At 44.3% G+C, this 23,078-nt stretch overlaps 2 protein-coding genes across 54 annotated transcripts in view; one reads left to right on the top strand and one right to left on the bottom strand.

Moving 5' to 3' along the window:
• The window catches only part of WNK1 (WNK lysine deficient protein kinase 1), a 158,869-nt gene extending 148,635 nt beyond the window's left edge, over positions 1-10,234 (top strand). For 16 of the 36 annotated variants that reach the window (XM_054442626.2, XM_063672260.1, XM_063672264.1 and 13 more), the window contains 4 exons: positions 387-479; positions 3,288-3,329; positions 6,662-6,849; positions 7,292-10,234. In XM_054442626.2, the coding sequence (XP_054298601.1) occupies positions 387-479; positions 3,288-3,329; positions 6,662-6,849; positions 7,292-7,609 (641 nt within the window). In that variant the 3' untranslated portion in view covers positions 7,610-10,234. Of the gene's footprint in view, positions 1-386; positions 480-3,287; positions 3,330-5,145; positions 6,635-6,661; positions 6,850-7,291 lie in introns of those variants that run through there. The other 20 variants (XM_054442632.2, XM_054442633.2, XM_063672261.1 and 17 more) reach the window with 7 other exon arrangements.
• A 795-nt stretch (positions 10,235-11,029) lies between these two features.
• RAD52 (RAD52 homolog, DNA repair protein) overlaps positions 11,030-23,078 on the bottom strand; it is a 79,961-nt gene continuing 67,912 nt past the window's right edge. For 6 of the 18 annotated variants that reach the window (XM_054442663.2, XM_054442661.2, XM_054442662.2 and 3 more), the window contains 5 exons: positions 15,386-15,567; positions 15,092-15,231; positions 13,189-13,290; positions 12,653-12,880; positions 11,030-12,209 (listed from right to left, as the gene is read on the bottom strand). In XM_054442663.2, the coding sequence (XP_054298638.1) occupies positions 12,148-12,209; positions 12,653-12,880; positions 13,189-13,290; positions 15,092-15,231; positions 15,386-15,567 (714 nt within the window). In that variant the 3' untranslated portion in view covers positions 11,030-12,147. Of the gene's footprint in view, positions 12,210-12,652; positions 12,881-13,168; positions 13,291-15,091; positions 15,232-15,385; positions 15,568-22,158; positions 22,245-23,078 lie in introns of those variants that run through there. The other 12 variants (XM_063672298.1, XM_063672299.1, XM_063672300.1 and 9 more) reach the window with 8 other exon arrangements.

Genomic DNA, 23,078 nt, shown 5'->3' on the forward strand with positions numbered 1-23,078 from the left:
TTTAGTCATATTAGAACAAGAATTGAAAAGACTTGGGCATCTGGGTGAGAAGAATGAAAAAATATAGGTACTGGCTTATGTGCCTTTGCCACAGTTTCACAGAAATTAGAGATTAGTCTCTTCACAGGAAGAATGCACTTGATTGGTAAGGAGGGCAAACTAGCTAGCATTATTCCAACTAAGAAAAGCTTCCGCATTTTGCAGATGGTAGAATTAAGACCTAATTTAATTTCATCTCTTACATATCTGACCTTCCCCCAGAAGCTTGTTCTTCTGTGTGCCATCTTAGTGCATTTCACCACTCCAGCCTCAAGTTTCTAACATCTTGTAGTTGTGTTCTGTCTCTTCTCCTCTCTCTGTTCTTCCCTGTTTTTCCCCTCTCACAGGCTGTGCGAAGTTTAACTGTGCATCTGAACAGGTGACATTCAAACCTGGTGGCAGGAGGACCCGATTTCTGAGTACGCCCTGCTTGGCTCTTTGTGTGTAACACCTTTACTCCTTCCTTGTCCTTGTTTTTCTGCTGCTTGAATCTGATGTTTCACACAGTCCATTTTCATTTGTCTCTTTTTGTATATCATCTACTCAGTGGCTTGGCTGAATTACTGTTACCCTCAGAAGTTTGGGCCCCCACATTAATTATGATAAGAAATGTCAAAATAACAAGTTTCTACAAATTTCAATGTAACTTTCTGGTAGAAGTGCTTCTTCATAGATCTGTGACAGAGAGTAGATATGGTATCTAGGCAATAGATTGCTGGGTCATTTAGAATAATGAAGACTGAACTCCACAGTCATAGTCAGTGCTGTCTGTCCGCCCTAGCATTAGAAATGAGAGAAATCAGCCAGACACAGTGGCTTACACCTGTAATCCCAGCACTTTGGGAGGTCGAAGCGGTAAGATTGCTTGAGGCCAGGAGCTCAAGACCAACCCTGGGCAACATGGTGATACCCCATCTCTAAAAAAAAAAAAAAAAAAAAAAATTTAGCCTGGCCTGGTGGTGTGCACCTATAGTCCCAGCTACCCAGGAGGCTGAGGCAGGAGGATTACCACCTTAAGACCAGGAGGTTGAGACTGCAGTGAGCCATGATTGCACCACTGCACCCCAGCCTGAGCGACAGAGTGAGACTCTATCTCAAAAAAAAGAAACGAAATGACAGAAAGCATTTTGACCAATGATGCTCTTAGATCCTGGCAGCAGGCAAAAATTATGTACCATTTTTTTCCATTCTTTGTCAGAGTAGATTGAAATCTTATTTTTCTTCTCTATTAAGCCTAAGCATCTACCAGTTGAAAAGATGCTAGAATCTCTTCATTGGCTCATTCCACCACTACTGTCCTCTAACCCCATAAAATCAAAAGCGGTTTTTAGTTTGGTTATTCTGATAAAGCACTTAGTCTAATAAAGATCAAAGCGCAGCATCTGCCAAGTGAAAATTCTCCTTCTAACATGATTTCTGGGATTTCCCAGCTTTCTACTTAAAAACAAGGCACGATAGCAAGTCACCCCATCTTCCGCATATGTGAAATGAAGATGATGCCAGTGTCCTAGGGCCATCATACAAATCAAGTTAAGATCATGTACAGAGAAACAGGTAGCACTTGAAAAGCACTCATGATTTCTCTCTGATGAGTCAGTGCCTACCTGGCACAGACTAGGTAGTCAATAACTGTTCGTGGAAGAACAGTTTAAAACAAACAAAAACATAGTTCAAGTAGAAAAACCTTTGCTATAATTTGAATAAAGATCTCTGTTAAGGCCTCAAACTTCTGATGTGATTATTGAAGTGCTTTTTAAATGCATGTGCTCAGGCCATCACTGTTTCTGAGTATGGGTCAGAGGCCTTTGGGCCTCTTCATGGTGGGAAGAATTTACACCTCCCTTTGTTCTCTGTAGTGAGCAGATTTAAAGTGAAGCATATAACACATTTAACTGCCATTTCCCTCACACATACCCCTGTTATTTTTACCTGCATTAGAAATGGATTGGCTCCTTCCAGCACCCCTATTATTTTTACCTGTATTAGTAATGGATCAGCTGTACTTCAGAGGCAGTCTTTACTGACTTTCCCCACATGCACTAGTCCCAGGCTATTTAACAAAGAAGCGGGTGGAAGGCATTACCCAATTCGATCGTTTTCCAGGCTTGTGTGGTTTTTTTTTTTTTGAGGACTCAGATCAATAATTTTTCTGGTCAGACTTTCCTGGACTGTGCATATTAGCAGTTTGACAATTGAATAAGCATTTAATTTGCATGTCCACCTAGAAAGTTGCAAAGGGGGTGTTTTTGAAGTAGAATGTGACATGTCAGGCCTATGGTCTACAGCCTGAAGTATCTGAGAGGGAAGAAAGAGAACCAAAGCTTCTGTTTCTGAAATATAATGTGACAAATACCACGTTAATTAAATTCCATAAATTCTCATCCCACTTTTAAAGGTAGGTGGTATTACCCCTGTTGTTCAAATGAAAGTGGTCAGAAATACTGAATCTTGTCACTTCCCCTTGGGTGCAAAATGAAAGGCCCTACATCTTTTGAAGTCACATCAGGATACATCATGTAAGCCTGGTGAACAAATCCCAGGAGACAGACTGGAAACATGGAAAGGAAACAGGTACTGGAAAGAGTAGGGCACCTTACTAGCTTGAGATGTATTATTCTATGCTCTCAAAATAGATAATGGTTTGGAAGCACGGCTTGGCTTACTGCTATATTTATGTTCAGAGGTTGCTTGTTTTCCACGTACTTTTAAAAATTATTCTGGAAGGGAAGGGGTTAGTATATATATCTAGGATGTGGAAATATAATAGCCAATTTAAATGAACTTAAAACTGTAACAGTGATACTATCAGTCTACTGTGGTGGGGTTGCTGATGCATTTAATTGAGTGCTTTTTTAACAGCCCAGCTGGAGAAACAGGAAGTGGGACAGGATCAGTGGAAACGCTGCTTGGGTATTTGAAATTCAAGCAGTGAAACCTGAGAGACTGGAGTTCCTCGCCGATTCCAGGACCTCAGTGCAGGGCATTACTCTCTTAGATACAAAGATTGGGTGTAGAAACTCCGCATCTGTCAGCCAGGTCACACAGCCCATCAGATAATCATGTTAAGGCTAACAGCCAGTTCGAAACATTCTGTAGAACTGTATCTGTTCAAGGGCTACCAGGTCCTACCTATCTGTCTCCCCTCCTGCTTTCTCTTGCTGGGCGTTTGTGTGCTGTTTGGAGATTCTAAATATTTTACACTGATGTTTCTTTATCTTTAACACATTGCTTCTCTCTTTGTGCTTCAGGGAAGATGGTGAAAAAAGTCTGTCCTTGCAACCAGCTCTGTAGTAATTATCTTTTCTGTTATTTTTGGTCCTTGATTGCAAAGCCTGTTAACCATGAGTTCTTCCAACTCTGCAGTCTCATAGCTCCCTGATTCCTAACTTCCATCTATCTCTGTATCCTATTCTAATAAATATTTAACATGCTTAATTGAGAAATCATCTCCTAGTCGATGCCCTCAGTGATAACCCCATGTGGGCCTAGCTTGTGACAGGCGTGGATTGGTAATGGCCATGGGTGCACACAGGGAGACCAGGGATGCCTAGTTCCTACGGGGAGCGATCCTTTAGTCAGCAAATGTGTGCTGGGCAGTGTTATCACCCCAACTGGAAACTCAGCAGTGATGAAAGCATACAAAAGTCCATGCCCTCCCATGTTCACACTGAAGTGGGAGATGTGTGCTAGATTGAGGAGGAGAAAAACACCACTTTCTAGAGTTTGTCTTCTTAGACTGTGGCTTATACTTTAATGAGAAGGCCACTTACAGTGTTGTAGGTAGGGTCAACAGGGAAATTCTGTACTTGGGATGCTGGGCTGTCAGTTATGGTTCATAATAGGTTATTGTTAGTAGGGTCTGGTAATGTGGGAGTAGGGGAAATGTATTATAATGGCAGGAGGAAATTTAAAAATGAATCTTGGGGGTAAGTCTATACTACTTATTAGGGCTTTTCAGAAGAACTAAAAAAGGTTAAGAAGTTAGCATATTCTCTCCAAGGCCTTTCTACATCTTTTATAGTCAAGTCTCCTTTTCTTCGGAGTTAATTTCTGGTCAGAAAAGGATAGGTTTGTTTCATTCTTTAACGGGAGGCCTGTATACAGAAGCCAGAATGTGAAGGTTTAGCTGTATGGTTTCTCTTTCCTCATAGAGAATCCTGTATTAGGTAATGTAGGTTAAAATGAAAAGTGAAATTTGGTTCTAAAGGGGCCTCGCAGCATCAGGGGCGACAGACTAGCATCAGACTAGAGAGGTGTGTCTCCCAGCATGAGCTCCGTGTGGATAAGCAATGGTCGTGTCTCCTGAGCTTCTTGTATTTAGCTTTTGACAGCTCTGCTCCCCTGTGATTATTTCTGTTTTTTGTTTTGATTGTCTCTCACATCAAGCTCACCAAGCAATAATTGTTCAAACAGGATGACAATCCCCATGCATGTGATATGCTTGCTTTCTAGATTGAGTCACTCACTGTCATGACTGCCCATCCTCATTGCCTGTGCTTCCCACTTCACCACTCTCTCACATTAGCTGTTCATGGAAGGCTGTTTTCTGTGCTTTCATACTTCTCCCCTTGGGTTTCCTGTACTGTAGGGGAACTTACTCTTCCCTTCACACTGTATGTGCAATAGCAGTCCCCTTGTGGCTCCAGCAGGCACCAGGAAGTGAGCTGACACTCACACTGCAGTAGTTCCATGTCTTGCCATAGCAGTAAGAAGCATGTGACCTTCCTCACTGCAGCTTCACCTCAGAATTAGCTGTTACTGCAGCACAGACATGCTTGTGTGTGCCATTCCCCAGGTGGTAGGATATAAGCTTGACTTGAGACCAGCGATGGTCAGTAACAGGCTTTTAAGTGGCAGGGTTGTGTTAGGTGTGCTGCTGTGATCTGGTGCTGCTTTGACCTTGAAAGCGGGAAACGCATGCACTTACTTACCCGCAGCATTACTTGGGTACCTTAAGGACTAGTGGTTCACAACTTACTTTAGGAGCTTTTATTTATTCTGTAACATGTGAGATCTGGTAAGACAGTGGGAGGGTAAGGAAAACAGACAAGACCATGACTCTTCTTTCCCTCTTTCCCAAAACGTGCCTCTTGGAATAATCTTCAGTGTGCCCTCCAGCAGAGCCGAAATCAGGCAGGCATAGACTCCTTCCTCCTCTCTCATCAAACCGCAGAAATAGAGTTCCTTCATCATAACTGCAAAGCTTCCTCCTCCCCTTTGCACCTTGCCTCAGCTGCATTTTCTTGTCGCTTCTACATGGGAGTGCTTGCTGTTCTGGGAAGAGTGGGGAGAAGCGGTGGGAATCCTTGAGCCAATTGAAACTGAGGTCATCTTCAGGAAAACCATGTCTTCCTGAAGTTGAAAGATTCAGGCACAGCATATAGTCCTTTCCTCATGAATAATCTTGTTCTTTACTCATGGGAAATTGGGAGAGGTTAACCCCTCCCAAGTTTATGTTTGCAAATTCAGGTTTATGGGTCCAGGTGAAAAACTTTTCTGAACACAGCATGCTACTTCTCTTATTACCTCTCTCTATTTAAAGAATGGCTAGGCTGAGCATGGTGGCTCACACCTGTAACCCCAGCACTTTGGGAGGCTGACATGGCAGGATTGCCTGAGCCCAGTAGTTCATGACTAAGCAACATATGGAGATTCTGTCTATATAAAAAATTAAAAAATTAACTGGGTGTAGTAGTGCATACGTCTAGTCCCAAGCTACTTGGGAGGCTGAGGCAGGAGGAGTTTGAGGCTGCAGTGAGACGTGATTGTGCCGCTGTATCCAGCCTGGGTGACAGAAAAAGAAGAGACCCTTCCTTTAAAAAAAAAAAAAAGCCGGGCATGGTGGCTCACGTCTGTAATCCCAGCACTTTGGGAGGCCGAGGCGGGTGGATCACCTGAGGTCAGGAGTTCCTGAGACCAGCCTGGCCAACATGGCAAAACCCTGTCTCTACTAAAATACAAAAATTAACTGGGCATGATGGTGCACACCTGCAATCCCAGCTATTCTGGAGGCTGAGACAGGAGAATCGCTTGAACCCAGGAGGCGGGGGTTGCAGTTAGGTGAGATCGTACCATTGCAATAGAGTGAGACTCCATCTCAAAAAAAAAAAAAAATGGCTAAAGAATGTGGCAGTGTCCACATGGTTTGGAAACCCACCTTCTCCTTAGCCAAGCATCTTTTCCTACTCCTACTTTAACCCTGCCCAATGCACAAGAAAACCTCTTTTGCCCTGCACTCTGCAAAATTCCAGAGCAACTAGCCTTGCTGATTGTATCACACCTCCATCAGCAACGTGATGTTGGGAATAGCGTACTGGCGAGCAGTTCCAATACTCTTAGGTGCTTTGTGAATGGACTGAAAGAGGCCCCTGCCTGTGTACCTACCGTCATCCTGAGTTGTTCAGCCTTAGCAGCAGCTACCGAAGAAAAACTGTTTTCATCACCCTGTTATACCAAAACAAATGGCTAAACAAAACCTTGGGATCTTCGCTTCTTGCATGGCTTCCCAGTTCATCCCCTCCCCATCCTGTGGCTTGCCATTCATCATCCCGTGAAGTTTTCCCTCTTCCTGAAATTGTAACCTAGGCTTCTTTTAATGCTTGTATTCCGTTGCTTATAATAGGGACCAGCAGCACAAACACTGTTGGGGCAACAGTGAACAGCCAAGCCGCCCAGTCTCAGCCTCCTGCCATGACGTCCAGCAGGAAGGGTACATTCACAGATGACTTGCACAAGTTGGTAGACAATTGGGCCCGAGATGCCATGAATCTCTCAGGCAGGAGAGGAAGCAGAGGGCACACAAATTATGAGGTAAGTCTCTCTTTTGCCACAGAGAATCCGTAACACACATCTGAATCAAGGTGATGGAAACAACTAAGCTGCTGCTTAACGTTTTACACCACGACCTTCTTCAATTTTAACACTTCAGAAAAACAAGGCAAAAATCCCCCAGGTACCCTTTTATTTTTCCTTCCCCGAATTCCTAACCTCTTATTGGTCAGCTCAACTTTTTCTTCTTCGTTTTTCCTTTGTCATCCTGAACTACACACACAGACACACACGTGCACATGACATCCCTCCCCTCTCATCAGGATTATTTTCACCCTTACTTGGTAAATATAAAGAGCCAATAAATACTACAGAAGACTGTTTTGCTGTATCTTACAGGATTATGCTAGAAGTATATGTTAGCACCTCACATTTTATACCCATGGCCCACACCAGACTTGACACGTGGTGGTTTTGTTTTCAGGGCCCTGGAATGGCAAGGAAGTTCTCTGCACCTGGGCAACTGTGCATCTCCATGACCTCAAACCTGGGTGGCTCTGCCCCCATCTCTGCAGCATCAGCTACCTCTCTAGGTCACTTCACCAAGTCTATGTGCCCCCCACAGCAGTATGGCTTTCCAGCTACCCCATTTGGCGCTCAGTGGAGTGGGACGGGTGGCCCAGCACCACAGCCACTTGGCCAGTTCCAACCTGTGGGAACTGCCTCCTTGCAGAATTTCAACATCAGCAATTTGCAGAAATCCATCAGCAACCCCCCAGGCTCCAACCTGCGGACCACTTAGACCTAGAGACATTAACTGAATAGATCTGGGGGCAGGAGATGGAATGCTGAGGGGGTGGGTGGGGGGTGGGAAGTAGCCTATATACTAACTACTAGTGCTGCATTTAACTGGTTATTTCTTGCCAGAGGGGAATGTTTTTAATACTGCATTGAGCCCTCAGAATGGAGAGTCTCCCCCACTCCAGTTATTGGAGTGGGAGAGGAAGGAAAGAACAGCTTTTTTGTAAAGGGGCAGCTTCAGACCATGCTTTCCCGTTTATCTATGCTCAGTAATGAGGATGAGGGCTAGGAAAGTCTTTTTCACAAGGAAGCTAGAGAACTCAATGTAAAATCAAACCCATCTGTAATTTCGAGTGGGTGGAGCTCTTGATTTTGGTACATGCCCCAAATCCCTTACTCCCTCAAGAATCTGAACCACAAGACAAAACAACCTGTTGGGCTCTCTCCTACCCTGCCCTAACCCTTTTTTTACCCCTCTCTTTTTTATTTTGTTTTTCTTTGCTCTTTAGAACCCAGTGAAAAATGCCAGGGGACTGGGGTGCAACTCTTTCTTATGATAGGTCATTAGTGCTTTAAGCAAAAGATATTAGCAGCTTTGACTGCAGCATTAGCAATTAGGAAAAAAAAATAAGTTCCCTGCGGACATGTAACTTTGCCATCAGTTTTGATGTGGAAACACTGTGATATATAAAATGTTGTTGGACAACAGTAGTTTTAAGAGTAAAATATGAAACGTTTAAAAAGTTCCAAAAAAAAGCTAGCTCTGTCCTTTACTTATTGAGACACTTTAACTTTTTCCTTTGTATTTCCATTGTATTAGATAAATAAATGTGAATGTAAAATTGTATAAATTACTGTACTTGAATACTTCTGTTTCCCAGTGTTGCTTGCTGGACATTTTAGTGCCTTGGACTTCTATTGCTTCTGCCATTAGCATCGACTTATCAGACCCCAGATCAATAAAGGGCATGCGGAAGGGAATCTTAGGTCCGTGTGACCCCAGCAGTCCAGCAGTGGTTATGCCAAAGGGAAATTGAAAAAGTATTTTTTTAAGTCATTCAACAACTTTGTCTAGAGCAGGTGTAAGATGAGTAGGGTGGGAAGTTAAGTTGGCATCAGTGGTTAAAAACAGAAAGTTCTGTTTCAGGAATAGTGAGGAGGGGGTGTTGTAACAAAATTGGGCAACTTGAAAGAATGGTTCATGCTGGGTGAAAGACAAAGACTAAAGAATGAGGAAACAAACGTGATGCCTGGCCAGTGACTGTCATAGAAACCTTTCTTATTTGAGCTAGGCTTGAACAGACGTGACCTAGAAGAAATTGAACATAAAGAGAAGGGGGTGGGGGCTAGTTTTCAAGTTGGGGAACCTGATAGTGAAAAGTCACAGATGGAGAAAGTTGCTCTCAGAAAAACTGTTTGGATTGCTTTCCTCTTGTTGCACATGTACCGTGCATTTCTCAGCTCGGGGTACTATATTTTGTGGAAAGTGAATCTTTCCACATCTGAATTAATCATTATAGGAAAGAATACTTATTCCTACTCGTTTCCTTTATGATGTCCAATGGTTGCAGGATCATAATCTGTTGTGCCACCTTTATTTCCAGAAGTACAACTAATATGTTCACATTTTCAAATAAATACTCCCCGTAAGTAATAACTGCAACCAATCAGTGTTATTTAGTGCTATGCCTACTTGTAATGGGTAGTTATTATTTTCAGAGCTTTCCGGAAATACTGTCCTAACTGGCTATGTTTAGGATCTTTGTTATCTCTGAAGACAAAGAAGCTAGGACTCTTCATTTTGGGGTGCTTCTTGACTCTTAGTTGGGAAACTGAAAATATTTCCAACCTTTTACCCACGTCAATGGCGTATTCCGGGAATCACCACCACCAACACCGCCACAGAAAGAGGCTGGAGGCTCCCGTACCCTGTTCATTCCTTAAGGGCCCTGCTTCCCTTAGTAAGTTGGTCTACGGCCCTAAATATGCAAATGAGAGCTGAAGGTTTTTAAAAGGTAGAAAGGAAAAGGGCAAGGGCTTCAACCCCTGCTTTAAAATGATTTATTTATTCTCTGCTTGTATTTCTTGTGGAGAGAGTAAGGATAGAACTAACAAGGGGCCGAGTAGCTGAGAAAGGGGCCACCCAAGAGTGAAACATACTTTATACCAGAGGAGCAGTGGAGCCTCATGCAGCACATTATCATTTGTTATTTGGGTTTAATAATTTTGACATCTTTTCACTCATACACAAAAAGAACTGGTTTTATTTACTGTTGATTTCATCCTCCTGTGGATGAAATAACTGAAGCCTAGAGGAATGAACTAGTGCTACTGAACTGTTTGTTTAAATTATTTTTGTGTTAATAGTACACTTTGAGTATCTTTTTCCACATTAAAAACTTTCTGAATTATAAATGTTTTCCTTACATTATTTAACAATGTACACTGTTTAAAAATAAAAATAAAAATTCAAACTTTGGGGGTTTCTCAGCAGCCGTTAATTGTACATTTTGCACTAACTCTGGGTGTTGCGCTTCTTGTAAGATTGCGCTTTGTGCTTCAGTTTGTTACCTTTGTAGACTTATTTAATGAAACCATTCAAATAAACCAAACTTGCTTTTGTTGAGCTGTGGGGCTTCATTTCCAGAAAATTCCTTCACATTCTCATTGGCACTATTTTGAGTTAAGTGCAATTTATAACTGGATTCCTAATTCCTGCCTCTTCAACTTCCAAAGGAATAGAAACGGTCGGCTGCCGGCTAGTAGTTTCAGACTTCCTTATCGTAGGTTCACAGCTTCCCAAATGGGTCTGTGAGCCAAAAAATAAGTCACTGCTTCAAGATTAGGCACAGCCCAGCCCAAAATAATATGTCTAAAAAAATTAAATTGGCTGGGCGCGGTGGCTCATGCCTGTAATTCTAGCACTTTGGGAGGCCGAGGCGGGCAGATCACTTGAGGTCAGGAGTTTGAGACCAGCCTGGCCAACATGGAGAAACCCCGTCTCCTCTACTAAAAATACAAAAATTAGCCGGGCGTCGTGGTGGGTGCCTGTAATCCCAGCTACTCGGGAGCCTGAGGCAGGAGAATCGCTTGAATCCCGGCAGGTGGAGGTTGCAATGAGTCAAGATGGCACCACTGCACTCCAGCCTGGGCTACAGAGCCAGACACCCTCTCAAAAAAAAAAATTATTAAACTGCAAACTTCATTATTTGGGGGAAAGAATTATGAAACATCTGAACACTATGAAAAGCCAATTTATGGTCAAGGTGGGTTATATCTCACATCTGAAATGGGGAAGTAGAAACAGTTGCGTTTGAGCATCCCTAATTGAAATGCTCCGAGATCAGAAAATTTCTGAGCACTGACATGATGCCAGAAGTGGAAAATTCCACACATGACTTCGTGTGACAAGTCGCAAAGCACCAGGCATACAACAGTTTATTCAGTGACCCTAAGAGAAAAAAAGACCCAGCCCCCTTCAGCTGCAGTGTATCTTATACAAAAACTTTTTTTCATGCACAAAATTATGTGTATGAGGTATATATATGAAACACAGGTGAATTCCACGTTCAGATTTGGGTCCCATCCCCAAGGTCTCATTATGTGTATACAAATATTCAAAAAATGCAAAACAATTCTGGTTTCAAGCATTTCAGATGCTAAGGGGATAAGCAATATCTATTCTATTTTGTTATAAGGTATATGATTTGCTTTCTCAAAAATGCCTTTTCTGGCCAGACACGGTGGCTCACACCAGTCAGTAATCCCTGTATTTTGTAAGGCAGATGGGAGGATCACTTGAGCCCAGGAGGTTGAGCTGTGTTTGCACCACTGAACTCCAATCCAGGCAACGCAGCAAGACCCTGTCTCAAAAAAAAAAAACAGCCTTTTTTCGTGGTCTTAGATGATTGATTATTTCCTTCCTTAGGAAAAAATGTCAGTCTTGAAGTCTTGAAAGAATGCAGGATTGTAATGTCATAAACCCATAAATTAGAGTTTATTTATATTAAGTGAAGATCGTAGCCTGGAGTGATACAAAGTAGTGAAAAGCACTGTTCCAACCTTTTTCCTGTCGTGATCCACAGTGCTTAATGTGGACAGCATTAAAGGCATGGACCCTAAAGGAAAGAAGGCAGACGTTATGCAAAACAACTGAATGTAGGCAATTGCTGAGGCAGGTGCTTAGGACCAAGTCCGGCCTATATTGCTTGAGGGCAAAGAGCCACTGGTGATTCCTAGAATGTCCATCTTTATTAACATAATACTTTAGTAATAAATAGTGGGAAGCCTCACAAGCCGAAGAAAAGGTATTCATCTGTCCAGAGCCTCTCCCTACTAGAGTGGCAGACAAGCTTTTCACAAGTGCTCAGCTCTAACTGCAGTGGGCTCTCAGTCAGATCCTCTTGATAAGGTTCAGAATGAAGCAAGATAAATTGCAATGAAGTTCATTCTCCAGGAGTGATGAACAATTTCATGACCAAAAAGTAGTTTTCCAAAGTCCCTTTGTGACAGAGTCCTATCATGTGGCCTCAGCCTCAGTTAAGATGGATCATATTTCCTTTTCTTCATGTCCTGGCTCTTCCTATGAGATTCCCAGTTTCCTATGGAAGACAAAATGGCTTAAATGTAGCTGCCATAATTTTAAAATAAACTGACAGCTAATGATTTCTGGATTATATTAATGATCCTAATTTAGACTAAGCCCAAGAATGAGAATTACTGTTAGGAGGAAGGCAGATCATTCTCCCAGACCAAGTGGCATCGTGCTCATCACAGACCTGCTGCTAGGAGGGACAGCTCTCCATGCAGTCAAGTTTCTGCTTCCTGCTATTATCAGGAGCTGAAAAGGGCTGCACCTGAAGTCAGGAGCCCAAAGGAAAAGTTCTGGCTCTTAAACCAATTATCTTCTACTTGCAGTGCCATTCCCTAATAGAAGTTCCCTATTCTGTCAAACTTGAAATGAAATGTCATCCTTTCTCAAAAATTCCCAGAATTAAAGCTAGGATCTCCCTTTAATTTTTGTGCCTAAACACCTCTCTGCTACCTGTTATGCGCTCGTCAGTGCTATAAGTTTGGAGGTCCCAAGATCCAGATTTTGCTTGTGGTTTCTGGTGGCAGAGGCTGTGTGGAGTCCTGTTCTGGGTCACCATCTGGTTGTTCGAGGCTAGCGTGTCAGAGGTCTGGGCTGGGTCTGCTCTAGACGAGGGCTTGACCACACCATCCCCTGCATCTGGAGTCACAGCCCACTTTTCAGAGTTGTCTTCAAGAGTCTCTACAGAGGTCAAGGAAAAGTGCATCATCAGCAAATAATGAAGTATTCTCACAGAAAGCACTGGAAAAACTGGCCGTCAGAAAGTCCATGTCTTGAGTACCTTCTGAAAGTTTCTGGAATTTCTCTCCCCTCCCCCTAAAAGTACACTTCCCTTTGGTTAGGACCAAAGAGGAACTGGACATATGCTATCAGCCAGAACCCCCTCAACAAAAACACACGAAATGAGGATTTTTATGTTGCCTAAAAGGTATTCTGTGGCTACTAGAAACATACAGCACAGCAGCTTACAAGCATTTCAAGGTATTTACTGATTAGTTCTTGAGTCATTCCTGCAAGGAAGTCTTTCTCCGGGAGTGGTTCTGAGACAGTTACAGGTGTGCTATGCGTCAGAGGAGGGGCTGGAGGCGCTGCTACAGTTCACAGAGGAGAGAAAGGACAAGTCACAATCACATCACTGCACGGGATTTCAGAGCGTGAGTCCACTCCCCTCTTGTTAGAGGGAACACTCTCAGAAGCACAACACCGCTTAGGGCTACGCTGCTTCACCCAGTAAAAAGAACTTCACATTCCCGAGTCCCAGTCCTACCTACAGATCTGTCTGTGGTTTGAATTCTTCTCACCAGTGGGAAAAACAAGTTTCTTTCTCCTTTCACAGCAAAAGTAAAAGGGTTCTCACAGGCCATCTAATCCAGTGTCTGGCTTGCTTGTTACAGCCATAACCCCTGCTCAAACAAAATCTTAAACTAAAATCTGACCAGGCACAGTGGCTCACACCTGTAACCCCAGCACTTCGGGAGGCCAAGGGGGGAGGATCGCTTGAAACCAGAATTCGAGACGCCACCTCTACAAAAAATAAAATATTAGCGGGTGTGGTAGCATGCACGTGTAGTCCCAGCTACTCAGGAGGCTGAGGAAGGAGGATCACTTGAGCTCAGGAAGGTCAAAGCTGCAGTGAACCCTGATCCCACCACTGCACTCCAGGCTGGGTGACAGAGCAAGACCCTGTCTGAAAACAACAAACAAAATTTTCAGCCAAAATCTGATGTGTGAAATGGATTAAAATAACAATGGCTCAGGTTGTCTGCCAAGGGGCAGGAAAGGCCTGGAGGGCAGCTTCCTCCACAATCTACCCGGGAGCTTCTGCAATGGTTGAGAAGCTAAACACCTACAATAACTCAACAGTAAGGATATCCACGGGACAGGCAGTGGTTCTGTTTTGGTTTTTATGTTAATTTCAGCCTGTCAGTGCTGAGGGGCATATGAATGAACCAACCATGAAGTAAGTCCTCTGTGAATCTTCTTCACAATTTGTAGAGAAAAACTGGGCAAAAGCTCAATGGCTCTGAGACAAGCCCTTTCTCTGTTTCCCCTCTGAGTAAGGACTACCTACCCCTGGATGGGCAGGAGAGAACAGGTGGGGAGACAGAGAAAGAGAAGGCATCTGTATCACTATTCCCACTGAATCTGGACTCTGAAATAAAGTAAAGTTGATAAATAATCTGCCAAAAGTTCCCGTTATTCTCAATCCCAATTTTGCCTTGTATTCGAAGATATCTCAGAAACGCAAGGCTTGTTTTTTTTTGTTTTGTTTTGTTTTGTTTTTTGAGACAGGGTCTCACTCTGTTGCCCAGGCTGGAGGGCAGTGGTGCGGTCTTGGCTCACTGCAACCTCTGCCTTCTGGATTCAAGCAATTCTGCCTCAGCCTCCTGAGTAGGGGGGACCACAGGCATGCGCCACCACACCTGGCTAATTTTTATGTATTTTTAGTAGAGACGGGGTTTCGCCGTGATGGCCAGGCTGGTCTCAAACTCCTGACCTCAAGTGATCCGCCCACCTCGGCCTCCCAAAGTGCTGGGATTACGGACGTGAGCCACCGCGCCCGGCCAAGGCTTTCGAATGTAGAGATGGCCAAAGTATTTGAAGCAAAAAAAAGTTCTTTACCCTGAAATTACCCTAAATTTCTAGAAGATTTTATCAAGGCCCACTTAGTTCCATGGGGAAAAAAAAAATCATTGTCTTTAGAAACGGGAAAATGTACAGCAGATTTAAGTATCTGAATTTCCTGGGCTCATCTCTCCTGCGTGTAGCTTGAGAGAAGTCCCAGCGAGGCCTGGTTTGGAGCCCAGGGTTACCGCAGAGAATCAGGAGACCCTGCGGCTAGACTTCCTCCTGCAGACACCTCCCAGGGCTCTGCTCCCACCCCTCGCACACCCTCACTCTTCTCAGCTGACGGCGCGGACACGTGAACGTGCTGCTTCTCCATCCGCTCCCGGAACTGCTGCTGCAGCTGCTTCTGCCGGAGCTTCCGCTGGTACGTGGCCTCGCTCTCCACGGCGGATGAGGGGAGGCTTCTGCATGAGGACAACGGGGAGGACGGGCTCCTGAGCAACAGCCACGGCTGCTGGGAGCACACGCACGTGGCCGGCTCTGAAGGAGTGAGTGGAGGCAGCCCCGGTGACATAGGAAGGGGCCGCACAGGAAAGGAAGGGGACTTAGGCCGCATACCGGGAGCTGCAGTCCTTGTCCGCCTGTATCACAACATGGCTTGGTCTGGAAGGGGAGGTCACCTCCTGTCGTTGTGGGTGTCCCAGGGCCATGTTCGGTCGGCAGCTGTTATATCTTGCCTCTTCCACAGACGGTTCAAAATCTTGTCTCTTCGCTTTAGTTAAATCCACTTCAAGAGGCAACTAGAAAGAAAGAAGAAAAACAAATTCCTTCAACTGGCTCTTGCCCTCCGCGCTTCTTGCTGACTCACAGACTGAGATTCCTGGAAAATCGCATTTGACATCCTCCATCCATCACGCCTTCTAGGTCCTGTAACTCTATGAGAAGGAGGAGCCAAACAATTTCATGTTCTGTGTTAGTGAAGTTTTGATAAAAAGGAAGCCTTCTTTGGTTTTGACTTAGGGCAGATGTTCTGTAAAATCGAATGTGAATCTTTCCTGGGCAGCTGGGTCTGTCTTTGCTGCCTCCTTGTCCTTTTTCCATGGAAATGAGCACACACAGCCTCTGTGGAGGTCTGTACCTTCTCAACCCTTTCTGCCAGGGCCACCCCTGCAAATCGCACTCGTCACTGAGGGAGCCTCGGGCACGCTGTGGCATCACGAAGAACCCTTCAAACGACAGAGGGAAGAACACTTGGGAGGCACGGACGCCGGCTGCCAGCCAAGGCTGCAAGGGGATCTTCCAGTACGGGGCTGTTCTGTATCTCATCAACATGAGAAGGGACAGTCCTGTGCTGCGTGGCACAGGGCAAATGGTTTCATTTCCACATGGATTCCTACAGAAATCCAGAACGTTCTTACTTGGGAAAACATCTCTCAATTCATAAAACTGATGCTGATGAAATAATTGTTTGAATATGAGGGATTAAGATGATTACATTTTGACCTGAAAATGAAAATTATAGTGCAGATTTCATATCTACATTGAAAGATAAATGAGTAGTTTAAAAAGAAATGAGCTTTGGCCAGGCACGTTGGCTCATGCCTGTAATCCCAGCACTTTGGCAAGCCGAGGCAGATCACTTGAGTCCAGGAGTTCAAGACCAGCCTGGCCAACATGGCAAAAATACAAAAATACAAAAAAAAAAAAAAAAATCGAAGGAACTCCTGAGTAACAGCCTGTCTCTACTAAAAATACAAAAAAAAAAAAAAAAAAATTAGCTGGGCATGGTGGCACACACCAATAATCCCAGCTACTCGGGAGGCTGAGGCAGGAGAATCACTTAAACCAGGGAGGCAGAGGTTGCAGTGGGCGGAGATCGCACCACCGCACTCCAGTCTGGGCGACAGAGCAAGACTGTGTCTCAAAAAAAAGAAACGAGCTTTGAAAAATATGAAAGACTGGCAATACCAAGTGCTGTCAAAGATATGAACAATTGGAACTTACACAATGCCACGTGGGGTGTGAATTAATACAACCATACAGGAAAACAGGAAGAACCTACTAAAACGAAACATGTACCTATCTTCTCACCCAATAATTCCCAACAAAAATGAGTGCAAGTGTACAGCAAAAGAATGCTAACAGCAGCTCTAATCAAAACAGCCACAAGCTACAAAAACCAAAATGTCTACTAGGAAAAGACTAGAAAAATAAATTGCCACATACTCATGCAAAAGAAAATTATACAGCAATGAAACTGCTGCTCGCACCATGAATGAATCTCACAACCATGCTGAATTCAAGTAAGATACAAAGAGTTCAAACTGTAGGATTCCAAAAAAGTACATAACAATAAAAACAAATTGGTGGCTTTCTTTGTTTTTTGTTTTGTTTTTTGAGAGAGGGTCTCGCTCTGTGGGCCAGGCTGGAGTGCAGTGGCGTAATCACAGCTCACTGCAGCCTGGGTCTCCGAGGCTCAAATGATTCTCCCAGCTCAGCCTCCCAAGCAGCTGGGACTACAGGCGCGCACCACCAGGCCCAGCTAATTTTGATTTTTATTTTTATTTCGTAGAGATATTTTTATTTCGTCCCACTATGTTGTCCTGGCTGGTCTCCAACTCCTGGGCTCAGGCAGTCCTTCTTCCTTGGCCTCCTGAAGCAGGTGTGGGCCACCACACCCGGCCAATCTGTGTTGTTAAAGGTGGTTTGCTCAGAGTGAAGGAGAGCAGGGGATGGCAGTGACTGCAAGGAACACAGCGGGGCCTCCTCGGTACTGGTAGTGTCTTGATTCAGATGTTGGCTATGTGGATGCGTTTGGTTGGAAAATTCATCAAGCTGAGCGTGGATGATACGTGCACTTGTCTACATGTCTTTATGTTCTTTTTCATACTTCGGTCAATTTTCTTAAAATATGAACTGTACAATTCCACTTACAGTACAATTCCATTTGTGAACTTTACATATATAAAGTTCAAAACCAGGAAAAAATAATCCATGGAAGTCAGAATAGAAGACAGGACAGTAGTTACTTTTGAAAAAAGGAAAGCAAGGCAGTGACTGGAAGAGGGCAAAATGGGGCTTCTGGGCTGCTGGTAAAGCTCTGATTCCCTATCTGGGAGGTGAACAGCTGTGCTCACTTATGAAATGGTGGTTCATGCCTGTAATCCCAACACTTTGGGAGGCTGAGGCAGGTGGATCACTTGAGGTCAGAAGTTCGAGATCACCCTGGCCAACATGGCGAAACCCTGTTTCTACTAAAAGTACAAAAATTAGCCAGGCATAGTGGCGGGTGCCTGTAATCCCAGTTACTTGGGAGGCTGAGGCTGGAGAATCACTTGAACCCACGAGGCAGAGGTTGCAGTGTTCACAACATTGCACTCCAGCCTTGGTGACAAGAGCGAAACTCCGTCTCAACAAAAAAAAAAGGAGAAATTTGGGGCCAGGCTCAGTGGCTCACACCTGTAATCCCAGCACTTTGGGAGGCAAGGCAGGTGGATTGATCACTTGAGCCCAGGAGTTTGAGACCAGCCTGGCCAACACAGCAAAACCCCGCTCTACTAAAAATACAAAACATCAGTTGGGTGTGGTGGTATGCGCCTGTAGTCCCAGCTACTCAGGAGGCTGAGGCACGAGAATCGCTTGATCCCGGGAGGCAGAGGTTGCAGTGAGCCAAGATAGCGCCACTGCACTCCAGCCTGGGCGACACAGCAAGACTCTGTTTAAAAAAAAAAAAAAAAAAAAAAAAAAAAAATTTGGGCTGGGCGTGGTGGCTCACGCCTGTAATCCCAACACCTTGAGAGGCCGAGGTGGGCGGATCACCTGAGGTTAGGAGTTCGAGATCAGCCTGACCAACATGGTAAAACCCCCTCTCTACAAAATAAAAAAAATTAGCTGGGCATGGTGATGCACACCTGTAGTCCTAGCTAGTTGGGAGGCTGAGGTAGAAGAATCGCCTGAACCTGGGAGGCAGAGATGGCAGTGAGCCGAGATCACACAATTGCACCCCAGCCTGGGCAACAAGAGCAAAAAGTCTGTCTCAAAAAAAAAAAAAAAAAATTAGCCGGGCATGGTAGCACACGCCTGTAGTTCCAGCTACTCAGGAGGCTGAGGCAGAATTGCTTGAACCCGGGAGGCGAAGGATGCAGTGAGCCAAGATCGCACCACTGCACTCTAGCCTGGGTGACAGAGCAAGACTCCGTCTCAAAAAAAAAAAAAACTGTTATAGGAGACGAGGGTATTATATAATGATAAGAATGTCAGCCAGGTGCAGTGGCTCACGCCTATAATCCCAGCACTTTGGGAGGCCGAGGTGGGCAGATCACGAGGTCAGGAGATCGAGACCATCCTGGCTAACATGGTGAAACCCCGTCTCTACTAAAAATACAAAAAATTAGCCAGGCGTGGTGGTGGGCGCCTGTAGTCCCAGCTACTCAGGAGGCAGAGGCAGGAGAATGGTGTGAACCCAGGAGGCAGAGCCTGCAGTGAGCTGAGATCGGGCCACTGCACTCCAGCCCGGGCGACAAAGCGAGACTCCGTCTCAAAAAAAAAAAGAATGTCAATTCACCAAGAAGATATAACAATTATAAATATTTATGCACGAAACACCAGAGGTCCTAAATATATGAAGCAAACTTTGAGAGGATTGTAAGGTGAAATAAAAGCAATACAATAATAGTAGGAGACTTCACTACTCAACTTTCAATAATAGATAAAACAACCAAACAAAAGATGAATAAGGCGATAGAGTATTTGAACGATACTATAGGCCAACTGGACCTGACAGTCATATACATAACATTCCACCCACCAACAGCAGAAAATACATTCTTCTCAAGTACATGTGGAACATTCTCCAACACAGATCACATGTTAGGCCACAAAACAAGTCCTAACAAACTCAAGATTGGACTCATATAAAGCATCTTTTCAATCACAATGGAAGAAAACTAGAAATCAACAGCAGAAAGAAAACTGGAAAATCCACAAATCAGTAGAAATTAAACACCACACTCTTAAAGTCAAAGGAAATGTAACAAGGCAACTTAAAAGAATTCCCTGAGACAAATGAATACTACAACACAACCTACCAAACCCCTGGGGTGCAGTGAAAGAAGTCTTAAGAGGGAAGTTACACACACATTAAAAAAAAAAGATCTCAAATCTACGTTATACCTCAAAGAACTAGAAAAAAAAGTTACACCCAAAGCTAGAAGAAAGGAAATTCTAAAAAGATGAGAGCAAACATAAGTGAAAGAGAGAATACAAAAACAATACGAAAAAGCTCAATAAAAATAGCAGTTGGGCCACATGTGGTTGGTCACACCTGTTATCCCAGCATTTTGGGAGGCCAAGGCAGGTGGATCACTTGAGGCCAGGAGTTTGAGACCAGCCTGGGCAACATGGTAAAATTTTTTGTATTCTGTACAAAAAATAAAAAAATTAGCCTGGCATGGTGGCAAATGCCTATAGTCCCAGCTACTTGGGAGGCTAAGGCAGGAGGATCATTTGAGTCCGGGATATAGAGGCTGCAGTGAGCCAAGATCACACGACTGCCCTCCAGCCTGTGTGGGAGGATCACTCAAGCCCAGGATGTCGAGGCTCCAGTGAGCCAAGCCATGATCAGATCACTGCATTCCAGCCTGGGTGACAGAGTGAGATCTTGTCATGAGATGAGATGAGATGGGATGAATAAAAGAAATTAAATTAAAATAATAAAACAAAATAAAATGACAAAAGACTTGAATAGACATTTCTCCAAAGACGATAAACAGATGGCCAACAAGCATATGAAAATATGGTTGGCTGGGTGCGGGGGCTCACACCTGTAATCCCATTACTTTGGGAGGCCAAGGCGGGCGGATCACCTGAGGTCAGGAGTTTGAGACCAGCCTGACCAACATGGTGAAACCCCGTCTCTACTAAAAATACAAAAATTAGCCCGGCATGGTGGCAGGCGCCTATAGTCCCAGCTACTTGGGAGGCTGAGACAGAATTGTCTGAACCCAGAGGCGGAGGTTGCAGTGAACCAAGATTGTGCCACTGCACTCCAGCCTGGGTAACAGAGTGAGATTCTGTCTCAAAAAAGAAAATATGGTCAACATCATTAATCATCAGGGGGTATGCAAATCATAACCACAATAAAATATCACGCCCATTAGGTTAGCAAAAAAAAAACAACTCAGAAAATAACAAGTGCTGGTTAGGATTTAGAAAAATCTGAACTCATGTGCACTGTTGGTGGAACTGTAAAATGGGGCAACTGCTATGAAAATCAGTATGGCAGCTCCTCAAAAAATTAAAAATAGGATTACCATATGACCCAGCAATCCCCTTCAGAATATGTCTAAAAGAATTGAAAACAAGATCTCAAAGAGAGTTACACACCCTCATTCACAGCATTATTCACAATAGCCAAGAGGTTGAAAGCAACCCAAATGCCCATCAACAAATGAATGCATAAACAAAATGTGGTCTATATATACAATGGAATATTCATATTCAGCCATAAAAAGAAGGGAATTCTGATACACACTACTACATGGATGAATCTTAAGGGCATTAATGCTAAGTGAAATAAGCCAGTCACAAAAAGCAAAAATTATGTGATGCCATTTACATGAGGTATCCAGAGTAGACAAATTCATAGAAACAGAAAGTAGACACATACACCTATAATCTCAGCACTTAAGGAGGCTGAGTGGGAGGATTGCTTGCAGCCAAGAGTTTGAGACTAGCCTGGGCAACAGCAAAAACTGCATGTCCACACACAAAAAAGTATTTTATTTTTATTTTATTATTATTGAGACAGAATCTCACTCTGTCTCCCAGGCTGGAGTGCAGTAGTGCGATCTTGGTTCACTGCAGCCTCCACCTCCCAGGTTCAAGCGATTCTCATGCCTCAGCCTCCAGAAGAGCTGGGATTACAGACAGGCTGACCACCATGCCCAGCTAATTTTTGTATTTTTTAGTAGAGACAGGGTTTCACCATGTTGGCCAGGGTGGTCTCAAACTCCTAGGCTCGAGTGATCTAACCACCTCGGCCTCCCAAAGTGCTAGGATTACAGGCAGGAGCCATAGCGCCCAACCTGATTTTTTAAAAAAGAAAAAAAAATCAAGACCGGCCTCGGCAACACAGCAAGAACTCTAAAAAAAAAAAAAAAAAAAAAAGTTAATTAGCTGGGTCCAGGTGCAGTGGCCCATGCTGTAATCCCAGCGCTTTGGAAGGCTGAGGCAGGAGGATCACATGAGCCCAGCAGTTCATGACCAGCCCTGAGAAATTCTGTCTCTACAAAAAAAAAGTAATAATTGTTTAAAAAATAAATCAGCTAGGTGTGCTGGCACATACCTGCAGTCCTAGCCACTTGAGAGGCTGAGGCAGGGGGATCCAGGAGGATCCCTTGGGCCCAGGAGTTCAAGGATGCAGTGAATTATGATCGCACTCCTGCATTCCAGCCTGGCTGACAGAGCAAGACCTCATCTTTCATGAAATAAATTAAAAAAAAAAAAAAGGAAAGAAAAAGAAAGAAAGTGGAAGTAGTTACAAGGGTCTGGGAAAGGGGGAAATGCGGAGTTCTTGTTTCATGGGTACAGGGTCTTAGTTCTGCAGATCAATTTCACAACAATGTGAATACACTTAACACTACTCAACCACACACTAAAAATAGTTAAAATGTGATGTGCTTTATTTGCTACAATTTAAAAAAAGAAAACGCCCGGTGCAGTGGCTCACGCCTGTCATCCCAGAACTTTGGGAGGCTGAGGCAGGCGGATCACTTGAGGTCAGGAGTTCAAGAGCAGCCTGGCCAACAGGGCGAAACCCCATCTACTAAAAATAAAAAAATAAGCCGGGCGTGGTGGCTGGCACCTGTAGTCCCAGCGACTTGGGAGGCTGAGGCAGGAGAATGGCGTGAACCCGGGAAGCGGAGCTTGCAGTGAGCCGAGATCGTGCCACTGCACTCCAGCCTGGGCGACAGAGTGAGACTATCTCAAAAAAAAAAAAAAAAAAAAAAAGAAAACTTGACTAATATCTCTCATAAACATAGATGCAAAAATGCCTAACAAAGGCCGGGCGCAGGGGCTCACGCCTGTAATCCCAGCACTTTGGGAGGCCGAGGCAGGCGAATCACGAGGTCAGGAGATCAAGACCAGCCTGACCAAGATGGTGAAACCCCGTCTCTACTAAAAAAATACAAAAATTAGCCAGGCGTGGTGGTACACACCTGTAATCCCAGCTACTCGGGAGGCTGAGGCAGGAGAATTGCTGGAACCCGGGAGGCGGAGGTTGCAGTGAGCCAAGATCACACCACTGCAC

Source organism: Pongo pygmaeus, chromosome 10, assembly GCF_028885625.2.
Source record: "Pongo pygmaeus isolate AG05252 chromosome 10, NHGRI_mPonPyg2-v2.0_pri, whole genome shotgun sequence".
Taxonomy (NCBI): domain Eukaryota; kingdom Metazoa; phylum Chordata; class Mammalia; order Primates; family Hominidae; genus Pongo; species Pongo pygmaeus.